This window comes from Melanostigma gelatinosum, assembly GCF_949748355.1.
Source record: "Melanostigma gelatinosum genome assembly, chromosome: 8".
NCBI lineage: Eukaryota > Metazoa > Chordata > Actinopteri > Perciformes > Zoarcidae > Melanostigma > Melanostigma gelatinosum.
Window position 1 is genome coordinate 19,980,795 of NC_136641.1, and position 25,507 is coordinate 20,006,301.

At 43.1% G+C, this 25,507-nt stretch overlaps 1 protein-coding gene across 2 annotated transcripts in view; it reads right to left on the minus strand.

The window, feature by feature from the left end:
- Window positions 1–25,507, minus strand: part of plekhg5b (pleckstrin homology domain containing, family G (with RhoGef domain) member 5b) — a gene marked incomplete at both ends in the record, with an annotated part of 51,644 nt that overhangs the window by 22,658 nt on the left and 3,479 nt on the right. For both annotated transcript variants that reach the window (XM_079273258.1, XM_079273259.1), the window contains 4 exons: window positions 236–296; window positions 484–583; window positions 917–1,058; window positions 21,684–21,760. In XM_079273258.1, coding sequence (XP_079129384.1) covers window positions 236–296; window positions 484–583; window positions 917–1,058; window positions 21,684–21,760 — 380 coding nt within the window. The remainder of the gene's footprint in view (window positions 1–235; window positions 297–483; window positions 584–916; window positions 1,059–21,683; window positions 21,761–25,507) is intronic.

Here is a 25,507-nt window from a genome sequence, read left to right on the forward strand (position 1 = left end):
CCGCCCCCGGGCTCGCGCTGCACATGTGCTCTCAGGAGATCCACAGGGGGGCTCCTACGCACTACACTGCCTGACTCAGGCACAGAGCAGCCTGGGAGATACCATTCTGTTATCAGCATTTCAGAGGGTAATGGTGGCTGCGACACCATTTATGAAAAGTGCTCCTCCAAATAACTGAGTAGTGGTTTCCTGGAGAGACGTTTTTTGTGTTCCATGTGTCGGCGTGATTACTTACGTCAGTGTGTCGTCTCCGTGTCTTCTTTTTCACCAACTTCATCCCCCCTGTTTTACGCTCCCTGCAAAACAGTGACACACACATTATCGTACCCAACATGTGAGACAATGTTTAAAGTGACTGTCAGGAGACACACATTTAATGGCTGTAATTTGTCCTCCAGTGAGCAAAGAAAACGAGTTCCACTGGCAGGAATACATGCAGGAATACATGAACACTCGCACGGTGATAACGGAAAGGTTACCGACCCTCGGCCACTGCTCCCCTCATCCTCTTCCTCCAGGTCGGAGGGGGGGCTGGTGCGCGGGGGACAGGAGCGCGTGGACACGTTTCGAGCCAGGATGGAGGCTAGAGGGTAAAAAAAAACGACAGCAGTTATTTCCTCTGTTGGATCACAACTACGGCAACCTTTAAAGGGCTGGTTCACCCAAATTATATAGTGTCAGGTTTTCTCTCCTGCCTCTAGTGGTATCTCGCCACGTAGATAGTTTTTATTTTATTTGTCACGGTTTTGATACGTCTGTGTTTTCAGACATGCATTGATGATTACACAAATCGTAAAAGTTAAAACATGTGGGAAAGGACAATAAATTGATGGCATGTTTTGCGTTTGCCACTTTGATGAGGCAATGGGTGTAACAATCACTGTAAGAGCAGGATTAACAAATAAAGAAAGTCCACCTTGAGGCTGCAAGTCAAATCGGGGGTGCCGGTCAAAGTGCATGTTGTCGGAGTTCTCTGAATGGCTGCGTGAGTCACATGACTCACACAGGTGAAGGGGGCTTTTGTTATTCAGGTCTTGGCAGTCTGGGTGGTGGCAAACCTATAAAAGCAGAAACGGAGGGGAAAAGAGGACAAGAGAAAGTCAGGTCACATAACTGCCAAGTACACAAGGTCCCTGCATTGAAACACAAAAACATTGCAAAAGACTGGCTCAAGGTGAATGGTACAACAGTCACACGCATTAAGAATAAATATCTCCCTGCCTGACTATTGTTTCTGCAACGATTAAATGAGCACAGCGGCTGCTCTGGGCATTCCTGAGGTTTGGTCACTCCCAGCTTCTCACCATCTGTCCCCCTCTGTGGGATGACAACTAATCGACTTAAAGTTAGTCTTTCACCTTTTGTGCTGATCTGGGAACAGCTTACCCTCACATAATCCCAAATTGTATCCCGAGCGGTGAAACACTAAAACTGACCACAGGTCGGTTTCTGGGAGACTTCCAGGCCGCAGAGCTCCAAAAGCTCCGGAGCCGAGGCAGCAGAAGGCTGCCGGATTAAAGATCTCTCCGTCTCGGCCCAGACAGATCCCACACCCACCCTAACCCCGCTGTTCTCCCGCACCTCGAGAGCACCAATGGGCTCTTCTGCATCTCATCAGTCCTCCCCGTGTCACCCATCGGCATCACCCACACTCGGCTGCTCAGGAAGCGAGGACGTATGGGGAGATACAATGGAAGTCCCGCTAATGTACTTCCTGCCATTGTTTTCATGTACTCAGGAGGAGCAGTGTGTCTGTGCATGCGTGTGTGTGTGTGTGTGTGTGTGTAAATATGTGCACAACAGGGGGTTGAGCGCAAGCAAGGGAGTCTAGCTTTCATGTCAACACAACAACTATTAATATGCAGGAGGTAGACGCCATGCGCTGACAAAACACTGTCATAAAAGCCCGTCTGGAGGAACTATATTGTTGCAGATTCGCTGCCATACACACCCTCGCTGTGCATAACAGATTGTAAGTAGAATCGAGCTACACAGATTTTGACTCTGTCCCCACTCCTGGTACTCTACCGTCATATTCTGCAGACTAGAGCAGGAGTCTCCCCCACTCCTGCAATCCGGCTCCATATCCATGCCAGAAGGCACCCAGGACCCAAATAAACATCCAAGTAGCCACCTCGTTGGCCTGCTAAATCACACTGCAGCGTGCCCCCCAGTCAAGCCACGAGCTGCTTTATTAATCCACTCCTCTCAATGTCCAGCCAGGTATAATCTCAGATTTTAAGGAACAGGTCGCAGGGCTGGAGCAGGACAGAAGGGGGGGAGGGAGGGATAAAGTTATGGGAGGGTGAGGAGTCACACGAAAGATATAACGCCAAGGCAGGAAGGAAGGAAAAGAAGCTCCATCCAGAACGTTTTTAGAAGTACAAAGCCCCCCTAATCTTGCATCCTTATTGGTGCCTGTGCTCTGTCAAAGCCATCTGACGGTCCTTCGCTATGAGCGCCACAAGCCAGGGTCTTCTCCTCTTTTCCCCCCCCACTCTCTCCCTCCATTCTCTTCCTCTGCCACCAGCAGCACAGACTCCTCCCTTCCTGTCGTGCACCCAGGGTCACTCTACCCAGGCAGAGCCCCCCAACCAGGAAGAGGTTTAAAATAGAAAAGAGGCAGAGAGGCAAGAGTCAGCGAGGCTCAAAGAATGGTTGACTGTGGTGAACGCGAAAAGCTCTCATCCAGGAAGCACAAGGATAATTCCCGTTCACTACAACTTAAAGTACTAATTCTAATTGTTACGGCTCAATTCTAACAGTTACGATAATGTTGTACCTGCTAAAGTAATTTCTGAGATGTGAACACACGGTGGCACCTCTACAGCTTAGAGCGACATGGTAAGAAATACGAGTAGTCGGACCAAATAAAAATGGATGATAGAAATAATGACCAGATTTATGAACTTGTAATTAAGTAATGTGATTAGTTCCAGTTGCCCTCCTTAACAAAAGTACTCCAGGAAGCATGCTTTCTATTGCTCGACTCAGTGACATTTGTCTTCTTAAGTTTCCTTAAGAAATACAGCCGTTTATGAGCTTTCTTCACTGGGATGGAGATGTGTGATGATGGGCCATGTCAGGTTGTTTGTGATGCTGATTCAAAAGGAACTTAAAACTGTTCCACTTGCTCCACCTCAGCTCCATATAGGGGTGTGCATGTGGAGGTTAAACTCAAGTTACATTATGATGCGTTTAGGCTTTGCTACAAAGAACTGAGTATTGGGCAAAGCTAAATTACTACATTGTCATGATGTGTTCAAATGAAATCTTATACGATTCAGTTTTCACAGCAATATAAAATAGATGGGACGTTGGTGGCTGGTGGCGATGACATTAGTTCTGTTCTCAGTACACGACCAGGGACGTTACCGGGTCCAGCAGCTTTACTCATATTCACTCCCGTCTGTTGGCTGTAGACAGACTGTACTTTGGCACAGCGGCGTACAAAAAAATGTCATGACAATTCATCAATATTTGTTGCGATATATTCAGTCTGGAACAAGTGGAGTGTTGTTCTTTGTGTAAATGAAGTGAGGTCCTGTTCAGTCTTGTGCTCACTGTGTAGTGACTCTGGTAAAAGAGCATAATGGCGACTTGCGTAAAATCCAGGTCGTTTCTCAATCGTTGCAGTCGGTGACGTTCAACTACTTGCAGGTACAGAGGAGGGAAGTGCCTCACCTCTGACTGAGGCAGCTTCCTGGCAGAGGCAAACAAGTCAAAGAAATCTGTTACAACATCAGCGGCTCACGCCTCTCTGAAGTCAGAGCATGGCACGCACATTTTCGTGCAGCAGAGTCAAATGTCCCATCGCACAGGGGTGGTATGTTTTCCGTGGAGGTGTGGAGCCAGACGGCCGGGCCAGAGAAACACGAGCAACTCAGACGCCATATTTAGACAATAGCTCCGATGGGTAGGCCTTCCTCACTATCAAGCTGGGGCGTTCACATTCCTGCTGCAACTAAAGCCGCTGAAAATATCTGACGCTTTAGCCAAGACAAACGAGTGCATTAAGAAAAGGCTCAAAGAAAACTTGCAATCTTACATTCATGACAGATACTTGAAGACATAAACCCCCAAAAATAACTGCTTCAGCTCAGGATATGTGCAAATCTGGAGTTTTGCAATGCTCAACATTCCTCAGAATGAGAGGGATGATTTGATACTTCAGGTACGAGGATGACCTAACTTTCATTGTGCGTCCGTTTCTGGATCTAGAGTCAGCTTTCCCGACATATCAAAGCGGAGGAGGACGTGTGTGAGTAAAGCTGACTGTAAGAGAATGTGACCGTGCGGGACAGCTGACAAGAGGCCATGCGTGCCTCGCTACCGTGAGTGTATGCGAGAGAAATGTGTCATGTGAGTCGCGTGTGTGTATACCCCCCACTCACATGACTGCACGCAGATCTGGCTGGATTAGAGGGGAGGTTCAGGGGGTGAGCATGAGTGACTGTAGATGAAACACTGCTTACACACACACACACACACACACACACACACACACACACACACCTGCATCCCCCTCCTCAACAGCTGAGAACACACACACACACACACACCAACCACTCGGCAGTCCTTCGTTTTGGCTCAGCCCATCAAACGCCACGTGGCACCTGCTTATGCCCCCTTGTTTCCACACATCCTGCAAACACACACACACACACACACACACACACACAAAGACTCATCCATGGACTTTCAAACGCAGGCATGCCCGCTCCAAGGCTGTGTCAGCCATGAACCGCACACCAGTCGCTCAGCTGTACGAAAGCTGCTCGTGTTTGGAAGAAGACGACTGGAGTCTTCCGAGGTGAATCAGGATTATTACTTTAACACTTAATCCCTTCCAACGCTGGCACGCAACATATGACGGCAACACACTTTAAAACACTTGCTGCAACACTGACTTAACTTCACACAGCTGATGCTAAAGACATTAAACTGGGATACAGTTCTATTCAAATGTCTTAAACATGATTTATAATTATGGATGGTACACGAGGGGTTTTAGAGCAACTGCCTGGCAGTTCAATTTGGCTGCGACATCCTCACCACCGTCACAATTTTGCATCCCGAGAACAATTTTTAATATGTTTGGACGGCTTGCCAAATCCTCGCTGGGAGCAGGAAAATCTGTGGGTAATCAGTCCTGGTGTGTGGAATTATCTGACGCATTGGAATTATACAACTGGAGAGACATTCAAACCCAGATTGCAGATCTGACTCAATGTGATACAGGACGCTGCTTTGAAGAGCAGAGGGTGACTCCATCCTCCCCGTCTGTCTGCAACCTCACAGTGTCCCTCACAGTGCCCCCCCCCCCCCCCGCACTCAGCCCCCCCCCCTCCGGAACAACTTGTGCTGCCAGAGCACACCTAGCACTTACGTAATAGCACGCATCACCGTGTGCATGCGTGTGTGTTTGAAGAGCAGAAAGAGGATATGCGAGCCGCAGGCCACAGTTTCTCTCACAGCCAAGTGTCGTGGTGTATATTCAGAGAGACAATTGGCTTTCCTTGTTTCCTTGTCGCGTAAAGCGGGTTGGAGTTCAACAGCATTTTAGGTAAATATGAATCCCTAGATTTGTTTTCAACAACTGCAAGTTACTTAAACTTAAAAAAAATAGATGTATGTATCGCTGTTTGCTGGCCGAGAAGCGATAAACACTACAGGTTTTATTAACAACCTGAAAAAGAGATGAGAAGCACAAAATATGGAATACTTAAAAATAACAGCTGTATCCTTTGTCATTTTACACCTCAACTTTTGTTCCAAATACCAGAGATGAAATGATCCTCCAGATATTGACATGATGCAGTCAGCTAGATTGTTTTCCGTGCGGAAGAGGAACCACTCCGTTTGTTTTATTGAACGACAAAAAACAAACAGTTCACTCATGGTCTGAGGTTTCTTTTCACTCACAAACTTTGGCCTAGTGTGGTCCCATCTGGGACCATCTTCCAATGTGTAGGAGTTAGCCCCGGATGGTTCCCTTAGTAAAGCTCACAAAAAGTGAGATTCATGCTTTACTGGAAGTAGGGCTGTGCCCAATACTCTGAAGCTCCAAAGTGTCATTCAAATTCTAAATCAACATTTGAATGCTGCACAGCTTCTTTTTTTTCTATTCATTGTGTTTAACTGTACTCACTGTATTCATTAACGGGCTGGTCTAGAAGCATACATTACATTTATACCACCACAATAACAAAAATCTATCTTTTTCCAACTTCAGAAAAAAAATTATATTTTGTAGGCTTTTCATCATGTTGTCAGACATGTATTACACCAATATGAGCCTGTCAGGGATAAAAACAAGCACTTTCAGTGCACGTTAATTTAAATGATGACATTGCAGCCTGTTTAGCCGTCTGCAAAGCAAAATTTAACAAATCTGGGCATCGATCCGATTGACTGTATGACTGTGAGGGGGGGTGGGGCTGGGTTTGTCACAGTGGTGCCAACACCCAGAGAGCAAACTCAATTCTCTGTCACTGTTCAAAACAGCCATTATCCACCCCTGTACGCGCACACACACACACTATAGAAAACATGAAATCAAAGCAAACCTGAATCAACATGAAGCACAACAGCGTGATCAGTGCTTCATATTGGGGACAATGGAGACCAATTGTTTGGTTGAGATGAGCTCAAACCGTATTGTTTGGGCCAACCTTCTGTCCGACACCGACAGGTCTCGGTGCACTTCAGTCTATGTTGAGACTGAGGGTGACATCCAGGTACACTGTGTTTAATTACACGGGCCAACTCTAATGCGTACCACCATCACTCCCACAGAAAAGACGGCTTTAAAGGTCCTGTCCTGAAACGAAAGTCATCGCTGATTTGGCAACTGGTTGAGATTCTCCTCAGCGGTAAGTTATGTTAGCATTAGCGCCGCTCCTCATCAGTCATGAGGGGCTGGAGGAATCGGTCAGGGGGCAGCTTCGAGTCAACATGTTTTTTTTCTTTCTTTCAAAATCCACGCTGGTCTTTTCATTTTCTCTCTCTCTCTTAAAGAAAAACAAACGCATCTCAATAAACACAGCTATGCCCGCAAATAATTGGCTAGCACCAGACGAGGCAGAGTCATGCACAGTCTTGTTCAAATAGTCTGAATGCAGTGAAGTCAGTCAAAAACATCCAGACAGACTTTGGTCAGACCAACTCATACCATTCTACAACACCAAACTAAAAAGGTAGCCCAAAAGTCAGACACGAATACACATCATCAGTGGTTCATAGTCTGCGACTGAAAGACAACCACTGTCTCCTTTTCACACACAAACACACGAATGCCGACCTCTGACCCGTGCATACATCAATACAGTACAGAGTGCAGAGAGACTACACTGGCGTCTAATGCAAATAAAGCTAAATATTTCTCAAGCTCTTTTTGCTGTAATCCCACCTTCATTTACTTTCCTTTGGAAAAATAGATCAAAACCTGAAAAGAAAAGTCAGAATGAAATGTTTTTAAACGGATCCCTCAAAATCCATAACTCTTATTTTGAGGATGACAACGTGGTGTTTCTAGAAGATATCTACAACATTTATTCGTTCTTAACTGCACCAAACAATCCGATACCTGCGACTGCATTAAGCATGATTGATTGTGAAAGAAGGAAATGTAAAATGCCTGCAGAGTGAGCGTGCTTTCCTTCAAGCTGAGCCGACAGAGACCGAGCCAGGTCAAACTCTGCTTCATGTTACTTTTCCGCTACCTTTTTTCTTAAGAGCCAAATCTCATTGTGCGCTTGGTAGCGGAGCACACAACCCCATAGGGCCCCCGCCCCCCCTACGTGTGCTGCAGAGGGCCTGCTTTCCTAAACAGTATACAGAGTTGCCATTAGCCGTGGCCCAAGGAGGTGGGATTGAAAACAGCGCCCAGTAAGGCTACTGGGCGATCAAAGGGGGAGCCTGGGCAGGCCTGGCCCCCGGTCTGATTTATTTTTTAATAAATAAACGGTGCATCTGTTGAGGAGCGACGGGGGAGAGAGAGCCGCCGCTCGCTCGCTTTCTTCTGCCGCCATCTGTCCTCTGGCCGGGCGAGGAGGCGGAGGAGGAGAGCCAGGGCCTTTTTTCTCTCTATTTCTTTTTTTACAGTGGCCGTTATACAACACGACTGCCTGCTTCACTGCATGCCTGTTCCCTATTAAACCGACTCATTCTGGTACTGCACAGTCCCGACGCCTTCGCACACATAACGGATTCACTCAAACAGAGGCACTTGTCGCGTTTCATCCTCTGAGGAGGTGTTACCCAAACACGTGTTAAGCATGTTTAACAGGGGGTGATGTCATTCAAAGCCAATAACTGCAAGTGAACATACAATAAGGACAGCAGGTGTATATAATGTTCCCCATAAGGAATACTGTACATTCCACAACATGTAGCTCACACTTTAAAGTATAATTTCTATGTTTACCAAGTTACGTTACAACTCCAATGTTTGCTTGGACCTGGAAACATTGCTTTCCTGGCATGGCTTATGTGTAGTCTACAATGACAGCGACAGATTTACCAGTCAAAATGAGTCGCCATTTTTGAAACAATGGGACTTTGATTGCCCACAAAAGGTAAACACAAGCAGGACCCTTATTTCTTAATGACGACCGTCACGCAAGAGTTCATCAACGCTGCCAAAGTGGGTTGGCTGGAAACTCGGTCTGTCGCTGACTTTTTATTGTTTCCAGCAAACTTTTTTTAAATAAGAAACTGGGAAAGGAGTCTGGATGTACACATGAAGGCTACAAACAAAAATCAGCATCTATTTACTACAGTTGCTAAGCCATGATTGGACAATCACTATTCGGGGGAAGGGGTTTATCAAATGGCCAACATTTCAGTCAGTATATCTCAATAACTTTAGTGAGTGCAACTGTCATGGTGGTAATAAAGCGTCACAAGAAGACTGCGTGAGTAAATACGCTGTAAGTTGAATCGTGTAGCTGGTCTTTAAACTGCGATGAACCTTTCCCAGATCTCATTATAAACTCGGGGTGTCAAATGTTGCTATTACCAACAGCAAATCCAAGTTGAGATGGAATTGTGATAAACTGGTATTAACCTTAAAAACATGCATCAGTAGGCTACATAAGACTTTAGAGCAGGTTGTGTGACTCATTTTCTTTGTTATTGGACAGTAGATAGATAGACAGTAACTGTACACAACATTTCATAACGCTATCATTATCCGCACAGTGACACATGAAGAAAAGGTTTTTCCCAGATTACACAATATAGACATTGAGAAGAAATGGGGCCATCATTGTCACACTGACAACAGCAGCAAACTCAGGAACAAACATGTTCGCAGGAGATACTGTAACTGGTGAAGTAGACTATGAATTCCAGTGAAAAGTATGTTTGAACATGCAGCCAGTGTTTACCCATGAACAATATTACCTCTTCATCTTCCACAACTCATTTTCATAATCAATGAACTGGAAATGGTAGTTTCTGAACTGAATTCAAGCATAAAACTAAACTGCAACAATTACTGGCAACAGGAAATCATTTCTCCATTTCTTTATATGTTATTTTTAGAAGGGTTGTAAAGCAAAAGTTCATTTTTCTTTGATTACATTTAAGCTAAAAACACATCTGACCCCAACCCCCGCAGCAGAATCAAATATTTACATGACACACGCTACCGTCACGGTGTCGTCACTGAGGGGGAAAAACCCACTCAAGTTGCCAAACACTAAATCCCGTTAACGCTGTAGAATTAAACACAGCGTTCAGTTCAGGTTGATCGATACGATTACAGTGGAAAAGCACCAACTCACCAGCAGCCGGTCTCTTTCTGCTCTAACAAATTCAAGTGTACCGACTGCTGTCTCAGGCAATCTTGGCTGGACTGTGATGCAACCAGCCTTCCTATCCATAGCTTCAGGGCAGAAGAGAGAGATAGGCACGAGGGCGGTGAACAAGACCAAAAAAGGAGGAAGAGAGGGGGGAACTGGGTAATTCCAAGTGAATTTAGAATTGATTTCTGTAAACCACTTCCAATCTGATACAAAGTATAAGGAAAGGGGAGAACTCTGGTGGGTGCCAGGGGGTACGACTGGTCTGTTGATATAAGAAGCAGATGTACACTATGCAGACAAAGGAGGAAAAGCAGATTAAAAGTGCTGGTCTGCACAGATGTGAGTGTGTGCTACCATCACAGCCTCAAACAGATAGAAAAAGACAAACAAAAGAACAATAGCCATCGATTCTGACGAGGAATTAATCATTTGTCGTTTTGTTTTCTTTTTTAAATGCTTGACAACTTCATAAATGAGAGAATTTGCTGCTTTTCCTTGTCTTACAAGTATCACAAATATCTTAGAGTTTGTTGAACAAAACAAGACATTTGATGAAGTCATCTTAAATTCTTTAAAACAGCATTTTTCACTGTTATATAAAATCGTTAGCTGAACTGAAATAGGACTATCCTTTGCTTTTACAGAGAATGAATGAACATTACAACAACACATGCTAATGTTTCCTCCTGCAACACACTCTCAGCACTGCATATATTATTTAATCACAGTGCCGTCACACAAAGACTCCCAAGAGAAAAGCTTGTTGTTTACATAGCGTTTACCTACCATCGAGAACTCCACTTCCTAGGAAAGACAACCCCTTTGACTTTCAGCAGAAGAGCCGATCAATATCTCCAACAGACAGACAGCAGGTGGTGAAAGTTTTAGTCCTAACCTGGAACGAACTTGCTCTGTAGTCCCTCAGATGAGTGTGTGTGCGTCTCAGTGAGTTTCAAAATAATCCTGATCTTCGGGGTTAAAAACAGCGGAACGAGAGACAGACGGCGGGATCGAAAGGAACGTGGCTGAGCTGAGAGGCTCACTCTGTTTACTACAGCAGTCTAATGGGAAGGCACACAAATATACACACACACACGCGCAGAAAATCATTCAACCACGCCTATCTGCTCAATCACACTCCCACAAGCTCTCACACACACATCCTGGCTGACTCATGTAAAATCCCACTGAAACCGAGCCCTTCTCTCTTGACAATTTAAGTTTCCCATCTGTGTTTCAGCTGATCGGGGTGTAAACCAAACTCCATGAGCAGCAGTCCATTTGTTTCTCATTCATGTCGGTTATAAACTATCCTGCCTGATTTAGTGTTTCACTGTGACCCCGAGGTTACCGAAAGGTTGAACCAGCTGAGTTTCTTCAAAAGTTCTAACCAGGAGTGAGAAGTAAATGTTCCCAAACACAACCAGCACCATTAGAACACATGAACTTACATAACCACACTCAGTTTACCTTCAGTTTGGTCCAGATCAGTTTCAAAATGAAAAGAAAAAAGAAGCAAAAACAGGTTAGTTTTTATATTTATATTTTAAAATCAAATGAGGAATAATAAGAAAAACGGCCGGATTTTCCATTTTGAAAGAAATGCTTTTGATGTGGTGTAGTGATGACACAATAAATTGATAAATTGATCAGTCTATTAATGAATTTGAAAATGTATTAATCCTCGAGTAATTTCCAAAAAGGTAAATCCACAAGTGTTGTGTGTGTGAAAGTTAACTGAAAGGACTGCACAATATATCGCCATTTCCTCCGGGACCGAGTTCGTGCAAGGCGTACACTATAAAACGCAGATCGGCAGAGATCTTTTCCAGACGTGGTTTGTGTGCGAGTAATTGCAGAATTGCGGCAGTGTATGGTTGATTGCGTGCAGCGTAATGTCTCAGGGAGACATCAATTATTGTTTCAATGTATGTTTTAAATCTCCTTTACTTTTTACGACTGAATTTTATTTCTTACACCGTTTCTTTAATTGTTTTTAAATCTCCTTTTCTTTTGCCTTATGTTTTGATGCTTTTAATGGTTTTATGTGAAGCACTTTGAATTACCTTGTTGTTGAAATGTGCTATACAAATAAACTTGCCTTGCCTTGCCTTGCCTTGTTATAGCGCTCCTCGGCTGATGAAAACAGTTGCGCAATGTCTTCTGGGGCCCTCGGGGAGCTTTTGTCACATCTGAGAAAAATAACCTCGACGTCACAGTGATGTCATTAGGGTTATCTCACTTGGAGATAACCGTAATGACCCGAGGCTGATGTTTGGAGACTTAACTTTTATCACAGAAGGCCCATGTTTAAAGCTGCAACGCTTAAGTGGATAAAACAAGCAATTTAAGGACATTACTTGTTGATTGAAGACATCTGTGTTTGCCACGCTAGAAAGGTCTAATGAAGAGACGCTATTGAGTATCGTCTATGGGAAAAGGAGGATACAGTGTTTGTAAATCTTGCGACTGAAAGTCATATCTCGGCATCTGATCATTCCTTTTGTTTCATCCGTTTCTCCTAAATCCATGAGTCAAATGAGTAATACTCAATCGCTGAAATACCCCTGAAGCAAACCATTCTGAAATGTGAGGATTTGCTGTTTTTCTGTAATCGGCCCATAAATCAAAATAATCATTAGATGCAGTCCTTGTGTGGGGCGGTGTGTGTGTGTGGGAGAGTACAGTGTTGTGTAGGAGTGTGGCGCAAGAGCAAGTATGATTTATAGTCTAATGTTCTGTTACAGCCTGCTGCGCTGACCGCGGACACTAAGCCCACGACTCTCTGTTCTTTTGTCATTCGGGTTAATCCAAGATGAACTGTGTTTAAATCCCCCGCAATTAGCTAGCTCACAAAAACAATTCAAGCCCCTGAGGCTGGGGGACACATGTTTGGAGGAAGAGAGAGGGGGGGGGGGGTAGGTTTTAATGTCCCAACCCAATTGGGGGAGGCTATATTTAAAAAACAAAAAGAGTGGACAGCAGCAATGCAATTATCTTCAAGGATTAGACCCCACTGGCACTGCCATTGTTGGGGGGCTGAAACAGATCCTTGATGCCTGACCTTGGCATTACCCTCAACAACCGTAAGCTCCGAATTCTTTCACGTCTTCAGGGCAGCAGTTAAAATAAGGGAGGGAAAACAAAGGGAAAGGTGAGCGTGAAGATAACAAGGATGAGCAAGTTGGTGAGAGGGAAAAAAAAGCACAAAAAAAAGAGAGAAAGGATTAAAGCCAAATATTTCACCCGTGATGATGCCGCTGGAAGTTCCACGGTTTCGTGGCTGGCTTCAGTTAGGAGTGATTTAGAGAACACGCTTCCACGGCCATAATAACACGTTCTGAATTGGAGATTTTAAAAAGCTTATTATCGCCTCTCCAACTAAGCAGTGCAGACCGCTGTTCTCACAGCATTTCATTAAGCGGCGGCTGTTTACGTTCTCAAAACACTCTGAGCAAACCAACAATTAGTGGGCTTTGCCATGGGAAGACTCTTCACATGCGAGGGATTTAGGGGGGGGGGGGGTTGTTTTCTCAATCCATCTCCTCACTGGGGGCCTTCTCTTAAGTCTTTGAATCCTGGCTATATTGGTCGGCCAATACAAGGCCGTTTCCATTGGAACATCAGTCAGGTACCCTCTTCCTGTTATTCCCCTGTCTGCCGCGATGCTGCCTCCTGACTGGGATGTTCCTGGGGGGTTGAACTAGCATCACTGGGGTACCTCCCTTACTAGTGTTTGTGCTTTTCTGACAGAACATTGAGCGTATGGAGACACATAAGTCAGTGTCCAGTGTGTCCGTTATTGACAGACTTCCTTTTCACTCACCCTGATAGACATCCTCCACTTGTCAGTGGCATTACCATACATCATTTTTTGGGGGTGTCAGCATTTGATCTTGAAAATCAGTGAGGCATCTTACAACAAAGGAAAATAGAATGCGTTCTTTTTTTAAAAATATACGCAACAATGTAGCATTTGCTGAACAGCAGCTACTGTGGCAATTAGAGGATCAATGACAAGTCTCTTCAGTCAGTTGCTTTAAAGCCTGATATTTCATTTGAACAATTGATGACACGACTTTGTGTAACAAAACACCTAACAGCAGAAAGACAAAGGTGAGTATTTGGAAGCTAAAGAGACCAAAAACCAGACCAAGTCACGCTGCAGTCGCAAAAAAACACTAAATGTATTGAATATAATCATGGTACATTTTGATGCTAATTGATTCAACGTTGGATTTGTAAGTTGGGAATTAAAAGTTAGGTAGTCTCGCTTTAAGAGTGAACTTAATTTATCAATTCATTTATTATTAATCAGCTGGTGGTGTTGAAACGGAAAAGTACAGCTTCTGTGATTGGTTCACAGCTGATGTGGTTTGTGTGCGTCTATACAAGAGGGCGCTGCTAGCCTGTTGTAGCCTGCTGGAGTGAGACGGATCAACATCATAACAGTGTTACTCCACTGGGGAGAAATTTATATATAAACATGGGATTATCGATGACTAAACACAAGGATGATATTTCTGTCTTTTACAGGATAAGCATGATGTGCTACATAAAAAAAGAAAGTTATCATCGGCTGACGTGTATAGTACAACGAAGCCCGCTCGCACTCAATACAAAAGCGTATCCTTCACGACTGCCAATCAAGTCATACATTCCCCATGTAGTGAAATTATTTACACGATGTCTCATGAATGGGTGATGACAACATACTGTAAACTCACACTAGTCATAGTCACAAAGCTGGTTACGGCACATATGGAGGGAGAGGTCTAACTACCGGTACTTCTGTAGAAACTCCTTGGCAGAGGCAATTGTTTCTCAAACTGGTCAATCATGTGAAAATTGGACCCCATCAGAAAGGTGATTAACAGTAAATCAAGAATAATGTGTTAGAATGCAAGAGAGGGCCAGTAAGTCTGATCCAGCATGACTTTTTCCACCAAATGAAACACTCACACAGAAGAAGTTGCCTGGGATCACTTTTCCTGGTAATATCTTTTGAATGCATTTCAGCTTTACAGGTCCCATTAAAGCCTGGTACACTGCATAGCCCCTCAGCCAACTAAACCACAACACACTGACTGAATCTGGCGCGTGCATCCAACATCCTTTTAAGGCATCGTTCTGTGTGTGGCAAAGTCGCTCTTGCAACTTTGTCACTGTGAGTATGTTAGCATGCTAACGTTACCGTTAACCCCAGTGCCAAAGTTACTCTTTAAAAGACATGACATATTTCAAGCTGCTAGTGTGAAATGGTCCACACTTCCTGTCTCTCAAGTGGGTGACTGGGCACAGCCCAATGTATTTATATTTTATTTTGCTAACATTAGATATTTACACAGCGAACAACCACATTCAACATTACAAAAGTGAGTTAGCTAGAACGTTCGCAAAGCGGGCGTTAGCTTACATTTTTGACAGTATAAACGTAAAACTCTAACGATTCCATGATTTGATTCTACAGCTGCTTCCTTTGCAGAATAATTGTGTATGAAGTTGTTGTAGTACACAAAATAATGAACCCACAATGTTTAGTCAGTCCAGCAGCAGAAAATATGTAAACCGAGCTGCTGCTGTGTGTGAACGAGCATGTCTGCGAATGAGAAGCGGGGAATGAAATGTTGCACAGAGAGAAAAAGACTAAGAAAGAAAACAGAACATATTCCTCAAATGAACTTCAAGACAGATGAAAAGGAGAGGCAGGTAAACTAAGAGCATGAATACAGCGGTTTTGAACGACAGTCCGTACATGCTGAGTGACCGACTGCTCCCACCTTGCAGGAGAAGTCAATCCCTGCAGGCTGAAGGATGGACTACAATCAGACAGGTTGGGAAGCCACCTAATACCCTGTACCCATCAGCCCCTTGACACATACAGAAAGTGGGCATCCAGCCCAATAGGAGTGTTTACCTAGCAGCCTTAGCAGGTCCTTGTCAGTGTCAGTTAGGTGAGATTTTCAGCCAAGCAGGTCAGTGGAAAGGAAAGCCGGGTTAAGTGAGTCAAGCCAGTGTGTCTGTTTTCGTAAGACAGCAAAATCTGGTGTCAAGTGAAAAGAAAATCCAACTCGACAATTATTAAAGGAGAACAGCTAAAAGGTAGAATGATTCAACCACTAGTAATAAGGTGATTGGTATATGCCACGGGTGCGTCAGTGCTTGTCTGACTAACTGAATAACTTCCCGTAAAAAACTTACTCATATGTGACTGAATGGGCCAAAATGGAGGAAAAGAAAGAGAATGAAAGCCAACCAAAATCACAATGTGGGGAAGGGTGAGGCCCGAGGAAGGAAAGTTTCCAGAAAGAAAATGAGAGATGACATTGAAAGAAAATTTAAATTTAAAACGGTAGAAAAAAAGGATTTAAATATGGCATTTATGTTTCATGTATTACTTTGAGCATGCTTACTTTTATCAGTATAAAAGGATCTGATGTTTTTCGTCTGTTGCAATTTGCTGCTGCAATAGATTTTTTTTAAATCGATACATCTACTTTTCAATCTTCGAGTCCAAAACTTTCTTACAAAGTTGCAAATTTTTTCCCAGAATTTCTGCCATTTCCAATCAGGTTTTTTATTTATTTTTTTTTTTTTATTGAAAATGTGCATAAAAACAGGTGGGTGGAAATTCACTTTCAGAGAGAAACTTATTTTCATTCTTCCTGTGTCTGTCAAACCCCGACACTCTTCACATTATCCTTGTGCCTCCAGCTGTTTGGGCAGGGAGGGGACCCGTTGCCAAGGCGACCCACACCTTTTCGGCTAGTCTTGTCTGGTCCCGTTTTGTTAAAGCTGAGGGAAGGAGGGAGGGAAATGAAGGAGCAAAGAGGAGGAGGAGGGGGGGGGGGCAAGCGATCAGGGATAATAAGCCCGTCTCTGGGAGTCTAGATCCAGGGAGCAAGCTCAGACTAGCATTGAACGCTAACCAACATAATCTGAAATGAATCCAACCAACCCAGCCAAGAACAGAGTCTGGATTGGACGTCATCTTCCAGTTGGACACCTGCAGGCTGATATTAAATCACAGTGACTTGCAGAAGCCCACAGCAAAGTAGTCAAAGACACCAGTAAGCCCTCTTGGAAGCACTTGTGCCAGGCCAAAAAGCCTTCTCGTAACCTTTTGATAGCTGTTGCGTTATGTGGTGACGGCGCTGAGCTACGGCAGCACAAGCACATACGGTGACACCTGGTGTGATTTCAGTAAATTATGGTGCAGGTGAACTCATTCAGTCCAGTCATGCTGTGACTAGAAGAGACGCAGCCCCACCAGGAGCTGATCTATGGCAGTGGGAGACCAAAGGCCGGCCTGTCTGGGAATTAAATGGTTGAAAAGCATTGCAGGACCGGCCTAAGATCCTATTGCTGTCTGTCTGTGTTTGTGTCTGCTCTTTGTCCTGCTGCTAAGCAAACGGCATATCAAAGAGAGTATTCGTAGGACTTTGAAGAAAAAAAAAAAAAACCTTCTAAAAGTGAAATATAAAAATGTTTTTTATTTAATTTTCAGAGTAAAAATTCCTTCTAAACCTGTTGAGTGGGTGGAGTGTACAACAGTTATATTTCTGTTCCCAATCTTTCTAAAAAAATGTGCCTCTCACGTGTGCAGCAAATGCAGTGAGCGCTGGAGGGGAATAAGCAACAGATTGAGTTGAATCAGGGTTGCCATAACATTGCCCCCAACTGTTTAAAGATGGATACAGGCAATGCGTGTTTTAACTCTTGAGCAACAGCCAAAAGATTGAGCCAAATGTGAAATAAGCCGTCAGAAACAATTGCACTGCTCACACATTTTACATAGTCTGGAAATGCCCAAACTTTCATGACTCACCCTCTCACTTCGTCAAACCTCTGAAGTACTAAAAGCATCCAAAAATATTCGGAATGGTGCATCTTGGGATATATCCCCCTCTTGGACAGATCCAAGTAGAGTGAATATTGGACTTAAATTCATTCGGCAGCCAGACACACAACTCCAAATGAATGACAAAACAAAAGAAGGGAACAAAAGCTTTACAGCTTGTTTTGTTGTTTGATCGTTTTCCTTTAAACCCCCCGTTTTAAAGGAAAACGCATCAGTATGGATGCAGCCTTAGCTCGCATCCACTTAGTTGCATTTTACAATTCAGTACATTTGAAGAGAAAAAATATGTTTAAGCATATCAAATCTTTAAAATAATGTGAGAACCATTATTAGACATCAGATTACATTATAGTTTGAATTGCTATATTGCTAATAGGTAAAAAATACTTTTGCTGTCAACCCATCCCCCTCAATCTGTCTGTCTGTCTGTCTGTCTGTCTGTCTATCCCAGTCCACACTGGGCTACAAGTCTTTCCCTAATCTCCTTACATCAGGGGTGTCAAACTCATTTCCACTCTGGGCCACATCAGCATCACGGTCGCCCTCAAAGGGCCGGTTGTAACTGTAAGACTGTAAAACTAACTTCTCCTGACATATTGTCAAATAACTCTCTGCATTTGATTATTGTTTATTTAAGTGTAAAAATATTGTACATGCAGTTATATAAATGAAAAATGATATTTAAACACATTTCTGTTACTATAACATAAATCATTTTAATTGAGGGTTAAGAAACCCACATGACTCTATCAAAGATCAAACTATTAAAGAAAATAACAAAGACAAATATCAAACACAAGTTATGACATTAACTTTGTTCAAAGCTGTTTGTGTCACCTCTCTGCATCACTAATGTTCCTCCCTGTCGTCGTCCTGCATGGCAGCTACATCCAAGAGCTGCTCACTGAGAGTCAGGTCTGATGAACATGGATAGATGATGTCTCCGTGTTGTCTGTGCTTTCATCAACAGTTCATTAGAAACACAAGTACCTGCTCGTCTCTTAGCTGCTGTGTTGTTAGATTGTTGCTAGTTCATGAACTCGGTCTGCGATGGTGTTTCTTCACAAACTGACATTTGTAAAAGTCTGTATCTGGTTGGAGCTCTGCTCACATACCTTCAGCATGCACTGGGCTGTAGCTGTGTAAATATATTCTGCTGTGATTGCAGTCTGCCTTTTAATTCTTGGACAGTTTGATGTTTTTCTTGGAGGCTAAATTTAGCTCCGTGTTTGGTGTCAAAATGCCGACGTCGTGAATTATATCCTTCATCACCGACACGCCTCATAACACAGAAGACAGACCCGTTGTTCTCCTTGAAGCACAAACATGTATTCGCTTTCCCATCTTCCGTTACATTTTCTTCCCTCTGCATCAATTTTTCTCTTCGTGGACATTTTGGGATTATTTGTCGATCTTTTTCAATCGTTGGAAAACCGCTTTTCGGGCTGTTGCCTCTCCTGTCCACCTGTTATGATAGTTTTAATGTCGGTACACAGACAACATGCTATCTCATAATTTCAACTTTCTATCTCATAATTCCGACCATGGGGATACTTTTATTTTCAAGTCCAACTTAAAATTATTTTTCCAAAAAAAAAAAAATCTTTTTTTTAATTTGTATTTATTTTTTGCTGGCGGAGTCGCTGGCCACATAAAATGACGTGGCGGGCCGGATTCGGCCCGCGGGCCTTGAGTTTGACACATGTGCCTTACATAGTCTCCTGACAGACATGCTTTGTCCGACACTACCTTCCCCCTGTGCCACAAAAAGGTCACATAAACACAACTGTAAAGACATACTTCAGAAAATAGGTAGCACATAAACTCACCTTCTGCCTCATTCACAACTCTGCAAACTAATCTTTAAATAAAAGGAGGGAACTTGTTATGTGAGAGGGGGCAGAAAGGCTCTTGTAAAAAGACTCAATGTGAGGAGCAGGGAAAGGAGAGTGCAGGTTCAGCTCTTGGCTCTCTCTTCTACCCCCACTTTATTATTCTCAGTTGCCTTGGAGAAAAACTATATATAACCATCTCTCTCTCTCTGTGTCCACGTGCTGGCTGAATGCACTTTTCTCTATGTCATTTTCCCTTTCTATTGTTTCCACTAAGGTGCGAGAAGGGGACAACTTCTCGATTCATTGGGAAAATCCGTCTAATGCTCAGCTCGAGTGGCACTCGAGTGTTTTGGAAACCAAAACAGCCAAGAGTCCGACTGACAGACCAGACACTGTCGGTTTCTCTTCTGGCCAGACTCCCATTTTCAGAAACCAGTGGCTTCAAAGGAATAATTAATTTCACAGTCTAGTGGCCAGACACAGAGCCCCGACAATCACAGCAGCAGAAGACGAAGACGAAGACGAAGAAGGCGGCTTTGCCGCTCCGTTTCACCTTCACTGTGTCTCAATGCAACACAAGAGAGATGCAATAACTTCTGGGCACATCCAGCGCGAATCCTCTTTAAGTGACAGTAAAAAACGCCTTTTGAGGTGACCTGGTGGCTTTGCCATTTAAAGCGCTGGCCATGTAGTAGCACAAGTCCTGGAAATAACTATGATGAATGTAATTGCCCTCTGACATCTCTTCCGGCAGGCCCACATCATTTGTCAATGCCTCCTAAAATCATTACAAGTCCTTGTTGCAAAAAAACTACATTTTTAGGTTAAAGTTTGGTTAGTTTTAGGAACAAAGTCGACCGGGTTAGGGTAGGAATAGATCATGGTTTGGGTTACAATAACGACTTGGTTAAGGTTAGCTGACGTTTGTCATCATGGTTACAGTAATAACCAGTTGGTTAGGGAACGATTATGGCCACGGTTAAATGAAACCAACGTTGGTAAGAAACAGGAAAATGGACGGCAGTATCTCATCCCAAGTCTGACGTTTTGTTAACCCGTTCAACCACCTCTCTTTGGAGACCTTGTGGCTACAGCAACATCTCTCTGTCCAAAGATAAGTTACAAAAACACACTTTTTTTACCATCACCTAAACAATGAAACAAAGCAACCACAACTATATATATATATATATATATATATATATATATATATATATATATATATATATATATATATATATATATATATATATATATATATATATATATATATATATATATATATATATATATATATATATATATATATATATATATATATATATATATATATATATATATATATATATATACACACACACACACACACATGGTGGGTCAATGTGACTGGGTTGATTTGTTACATGAATACAATATTACGTGATGAGACATGATAGGAGGAAGCTCGCATCCAGTTAGGACAAGGTGTAACATTGTCATGGGACTTTGGATTCTTGGTTTGCAAATAAAGCACCCCAGATTATAACGTCATGAATTCTTAGGGCCTGTGTCAACATCGCGCCTTTTTCCAATTGCTGCCAATGAGGAGAGGGTGTATGGGGCTGCCTGGAGAAAAGGCGCTGCACCCAGTGACTTTTTTCTGAGTGCTCTGCGGCCACTTTTCTGCCAAAAAAAAAAAGGTGTTATGTGGGCACATGCCCGTATGTAGCAGATTTGTCAGCTAAACATTCTGTGAACTCTACTGCAGCAGAGTATAACACAAATAGCTTTGAAGATTAGCAATGCTCTTGATGCCAAATTATGCTAAATGAAGTAAAGATCCTAACATTAGACTTTTTCTTGCCTCTTTTTAGGTGACAGGAGTGAACATTTCTCATCCTCTAACATTATGGTTTCAGAATGATGACGAAAATTGAAGAAATATTTCATACAAAATAGACTACAGGACTTTTGAACTGTTTTTCTAAAATGAATAGTCTTGGACCACAGGAATAAAAGGTATGCATTTTGAAAAATGGGCATAGTTCCCCATTAAGTGAACTAAATGTTTAAGGTTGAAGACACTTTGATTTTCCAGGACATGAAGGCACTCTGAAGATAAGCCTGTTGACTGTTTACTGAAATCACAGTTCTTCTGTTAGTTGACCTGGCAAGTTTAAGGGTTCAATGTCTTACCTTAGAGGCCCTCCGGCGCTCAGGACACTCAGGGTGCTGGCACACCACCCAGTCTTCCTCCTGGACAGGCTTGTCATCTGAAACAGAACACACACACACGCCAATTAAACATCTCTCTTTATCACCAAAACACCCAAACCAGCCACCCAGCCATTGACACACCTTTCTTGGTATAGCTGTGAAAACACAATGTAGACACGAAGACTAAAGTCAATGCCTTGTGTTTGTATACGGACGGAGTAGGAGAGTGACTATGAGACACACTCTCATGTAGCAATAGAGACCAAGAAGAAGTCTGCTTAAAGAGATTTTGTGAAGGAAAGGTAAACAAAGGGAAGATGGCGGGGTGTGTTGTTGGGAGGAGATCAGAGAGAAATGAATAACAACCAATGAGACAGGAAGAAGATGAAGCGAATGAGAGGAAGCCCCACTTTTTTGTACGAAAGTGCACTCGTCGTGGGGAAAGCTCGCTGTACTCCACCATAACAAATCACCATTGTCAAATAAACCTCTAAATTCTACTTGACTAGTTGGCCAACGCTGCATTGAAGGTATGATGAAAGGCAGTGTTTACATCTACGTCTTCTCCATGTACACACACGATAAAGATATCATAACAGAGCACCGATATTTATCCGTCTGCCTAATGAGAAAAACAGAGAACACACGTGTAGGGAGGAGAAAGTAAGAGCAGGGAAGGGGAGCAGAAAGAGCTGGGGGGGGGGGGGGGTTAGGAAGGAAAAGGTGCTTAAAAAGTCACCATGACAGCAACACTTTTCCAGCAAGCTCAGATAACTTGTTCATTGTAATGTCACCTCTCCCTATTTGGCCCCGAGCCACAAATGGTAATATATCATGACTAAATCATCACTAATAGAGAAATGAAGTCGCTTGGTGGCCGAGCTTTAAGGCCAACTTCAAACAACAATTTGTCAACATGAAAGAAATGGTAAAACAGCTGAGCGAACGGAAACAAGTCACCTTGAGTCACCCACTTGGCTACAACTACACTCGCAGGTCAAGGGTGCTTGTGGGGATGAGGGAAAAACACTGTAATTGGTGCATACCACAGAGCCCATGGCTTCCCCACTGGGATGGGAAGAGTCAACCTGCCGGCAGTGAATTTGCTCGATGGGAGTAAAAACAAGACTGAGAGCCTGCAGCCACGCTAGCAGCTGTACTTAGGTACAGCGGTGCTTTGAGCTAAATGCTAACACGCTAGCGGCTAATGGATATGACGTTATGACGAATACGAAATGAAAAAGTATTCGACAAAGTAAGACCCGATGATGGCCGCTATATGAAATATTCACCAAAGATAGCAGTTGTTGAGACAGTTCCCTAAAAGCCAAAAATTCCATCCTGCTGGTAGTGCCGCTAAAGGAAAAGTCCGGAGGATTTATCACCTGGTAACCATGAAAGTACAACGTTTTGTGCATGTCCATTAAGTTGATGTTGAGATACTAAACAGAAGGAATGAAAGCAGTGACTTGCTGGTGGCGCTAGAACAAAAGTCAGGTAGGATTCATCCTCTGTGGACCATGAATGTAGGGCTGGGCATATCTTGATCGGGAGATATATATATATATCACGATATTGAATGTTTCCTGGTAATTCAATCAATAAATATGAATATTGAAGATGAATATAACCACCTGGTTCCGTATACTGCTGTGTGAATTTAATACTTGACAAATCAAGAGGGTTTTCTCGCATTTACTCAACAATTTTAGTGCAAAATAATACAGAAAACTGAGAAATTAGAGTCAGTACGTGCTTGTTATTATCAATTTAGACAACATCATTGTGAAACACTATATCTTGATGTATGATTCCATCACGTTATGATTCCATTGAAAAACAACAAATGATCTAATTGAATAATCGCCCAGGCCTACATGAATGTCTGTACCACATTTATTTTTTTTATTTTTTAAAACCAAAATGTTTTTTAAAACTTCCACCAGCTTCTGGGAAAAGAGAGAAGAAAGTCCCTCCTGTGTCTCTGCTGTGCTGAGAGCAGGACGAGGCGCGCTGACTGTGGCCAGAGGGCCTCAAGCTAACGGCCCCTCAGGGTTTACAAGCCTCCGGCTTTAATGGAGTGTTTCCCAAAGAGGCAGGACTGCCTTTACCACAGCGAGACTTCACAGACGACTTGCATCCATCAGGTGGTCAGAAGCAAATAAATGCTCATGTTGCTCTGTATCTGCGGGATCAGTAAATAAGCAGCTGTTTGCGAACGAGTTAGCGATATAAACTTCAATGTTGCATCTACAGCTTGTTTCCTCTGCCTCAAAGTGGCCACAAATTAGATTACATTTGATATTTAGCCAATTGTGTTTTTTTGGATTAATAGTTAAATCTGCTTGTTTTACCAACTTGGAAACGGATCAGCTATCAGGACTCAACCCCGACTAAGGCTGGCACTCTCTATTCAAAAGTCTATTGAAACGAAAAAAAATAAATGTTATGAAATGTCAAAATTCAAAATGCACTGTATAAGCACAACAGGCCGTCCCTTGTGTTCCAGTAAAGGGGTGTTTGTTAAATCCATTGTCACCGAGATGTGCGGAAGCATTTTGGATTTGACACTAGATGGCAAAATTGTGGAATTGTAAAATTCATCTTTCTCCAAGTAACAAAACCATGACTACAAATCTGACGAGTCATCTTTTAGCTTGTCATGCAAAAGAAGCAGCGGAGGCAACACAAATGAACGTGGGTTACGTTAAGTGTTGCTTCTCCTTCAGTCGAAATTTAAAAAAAAAAAAAACTCGGCCGTAACATGAAATCCACTCAATACGCCGCTGTCCTAAACTCAAGCTTCTCCTTAGCCCCTCTACCTCTTAGCTCTGTCTTCTCTCCTACTTGCTCATTTCTTGCTGACTCTCCTGCTTTCTCTCTCTCTCTCTCTCTCTCTCTCTGATGAACTGGAATTCCTAAACTCAGCACTGCTGATTAAGCCAAAAGCAAACACAAGCACAAGCACACACACACACCCCCACAGCTATACACGAACACACGTGACAGCAGACAATGAGCTTGCACACTAAAGAGACAGTGGAGCATCCCATCAACGCAGCTCTCTGCTGGCTTGCTCGCCACAGATAGACACTGCCTGGGGGCAAAGACCCATTAGGCAACCCATAAATAAGCCAGAGCGCCAATGTCGAGTTCAAAATGGTGCACACACTCGAACACACACGACGTACTCAGCATTCCAACTTGTCAATCACCACTTCCTCAGTTTGGAAGCATAACTCAAAGTATGAATGTGGGTTTGAAAGTGGAAATTAGTCAGGATTCTTGCATTTTCTTTAATTGAAGTTCCCGCTTTACGGTCAAATCTTCTTGTGTGCTAGCTACGAGGGAAACGTAAAAGCATTCTGGGCAATTACTCTATTGAACAAGTAGTCAATCAGAACACTTATCAACCAAACAGGTGGCCTCCAGCTTCTAAAATATGATGATTTGTGCTTTTCTCTGTTTATTGTTATTATATTTTAGTTTACCTTGTGAGGGTGACTAGCTGTTTGTCTGGAATATGCAGCTTTAACCTCAAATTTCTTTGTATTGCTACACAACACTGAGTTAACTTTGATATCGCGTAGCTTATTTATAGATCTGCACACTTTTGGTCTGAGATGCAATCCAATATCGAACTCCCAAAAAGTTCATCCAGGTCTATTATCGCTGCATCATGCCCGTCATACTCTAGAGCGCCATATTTAGGCGGGGAGAGGGCGAGTCGAGCACACGTTTTTATGAGGAATGTTAAGAATGCTTCACTCTGCCTTCTATTTGGTGAGATCTCATCATGGCAC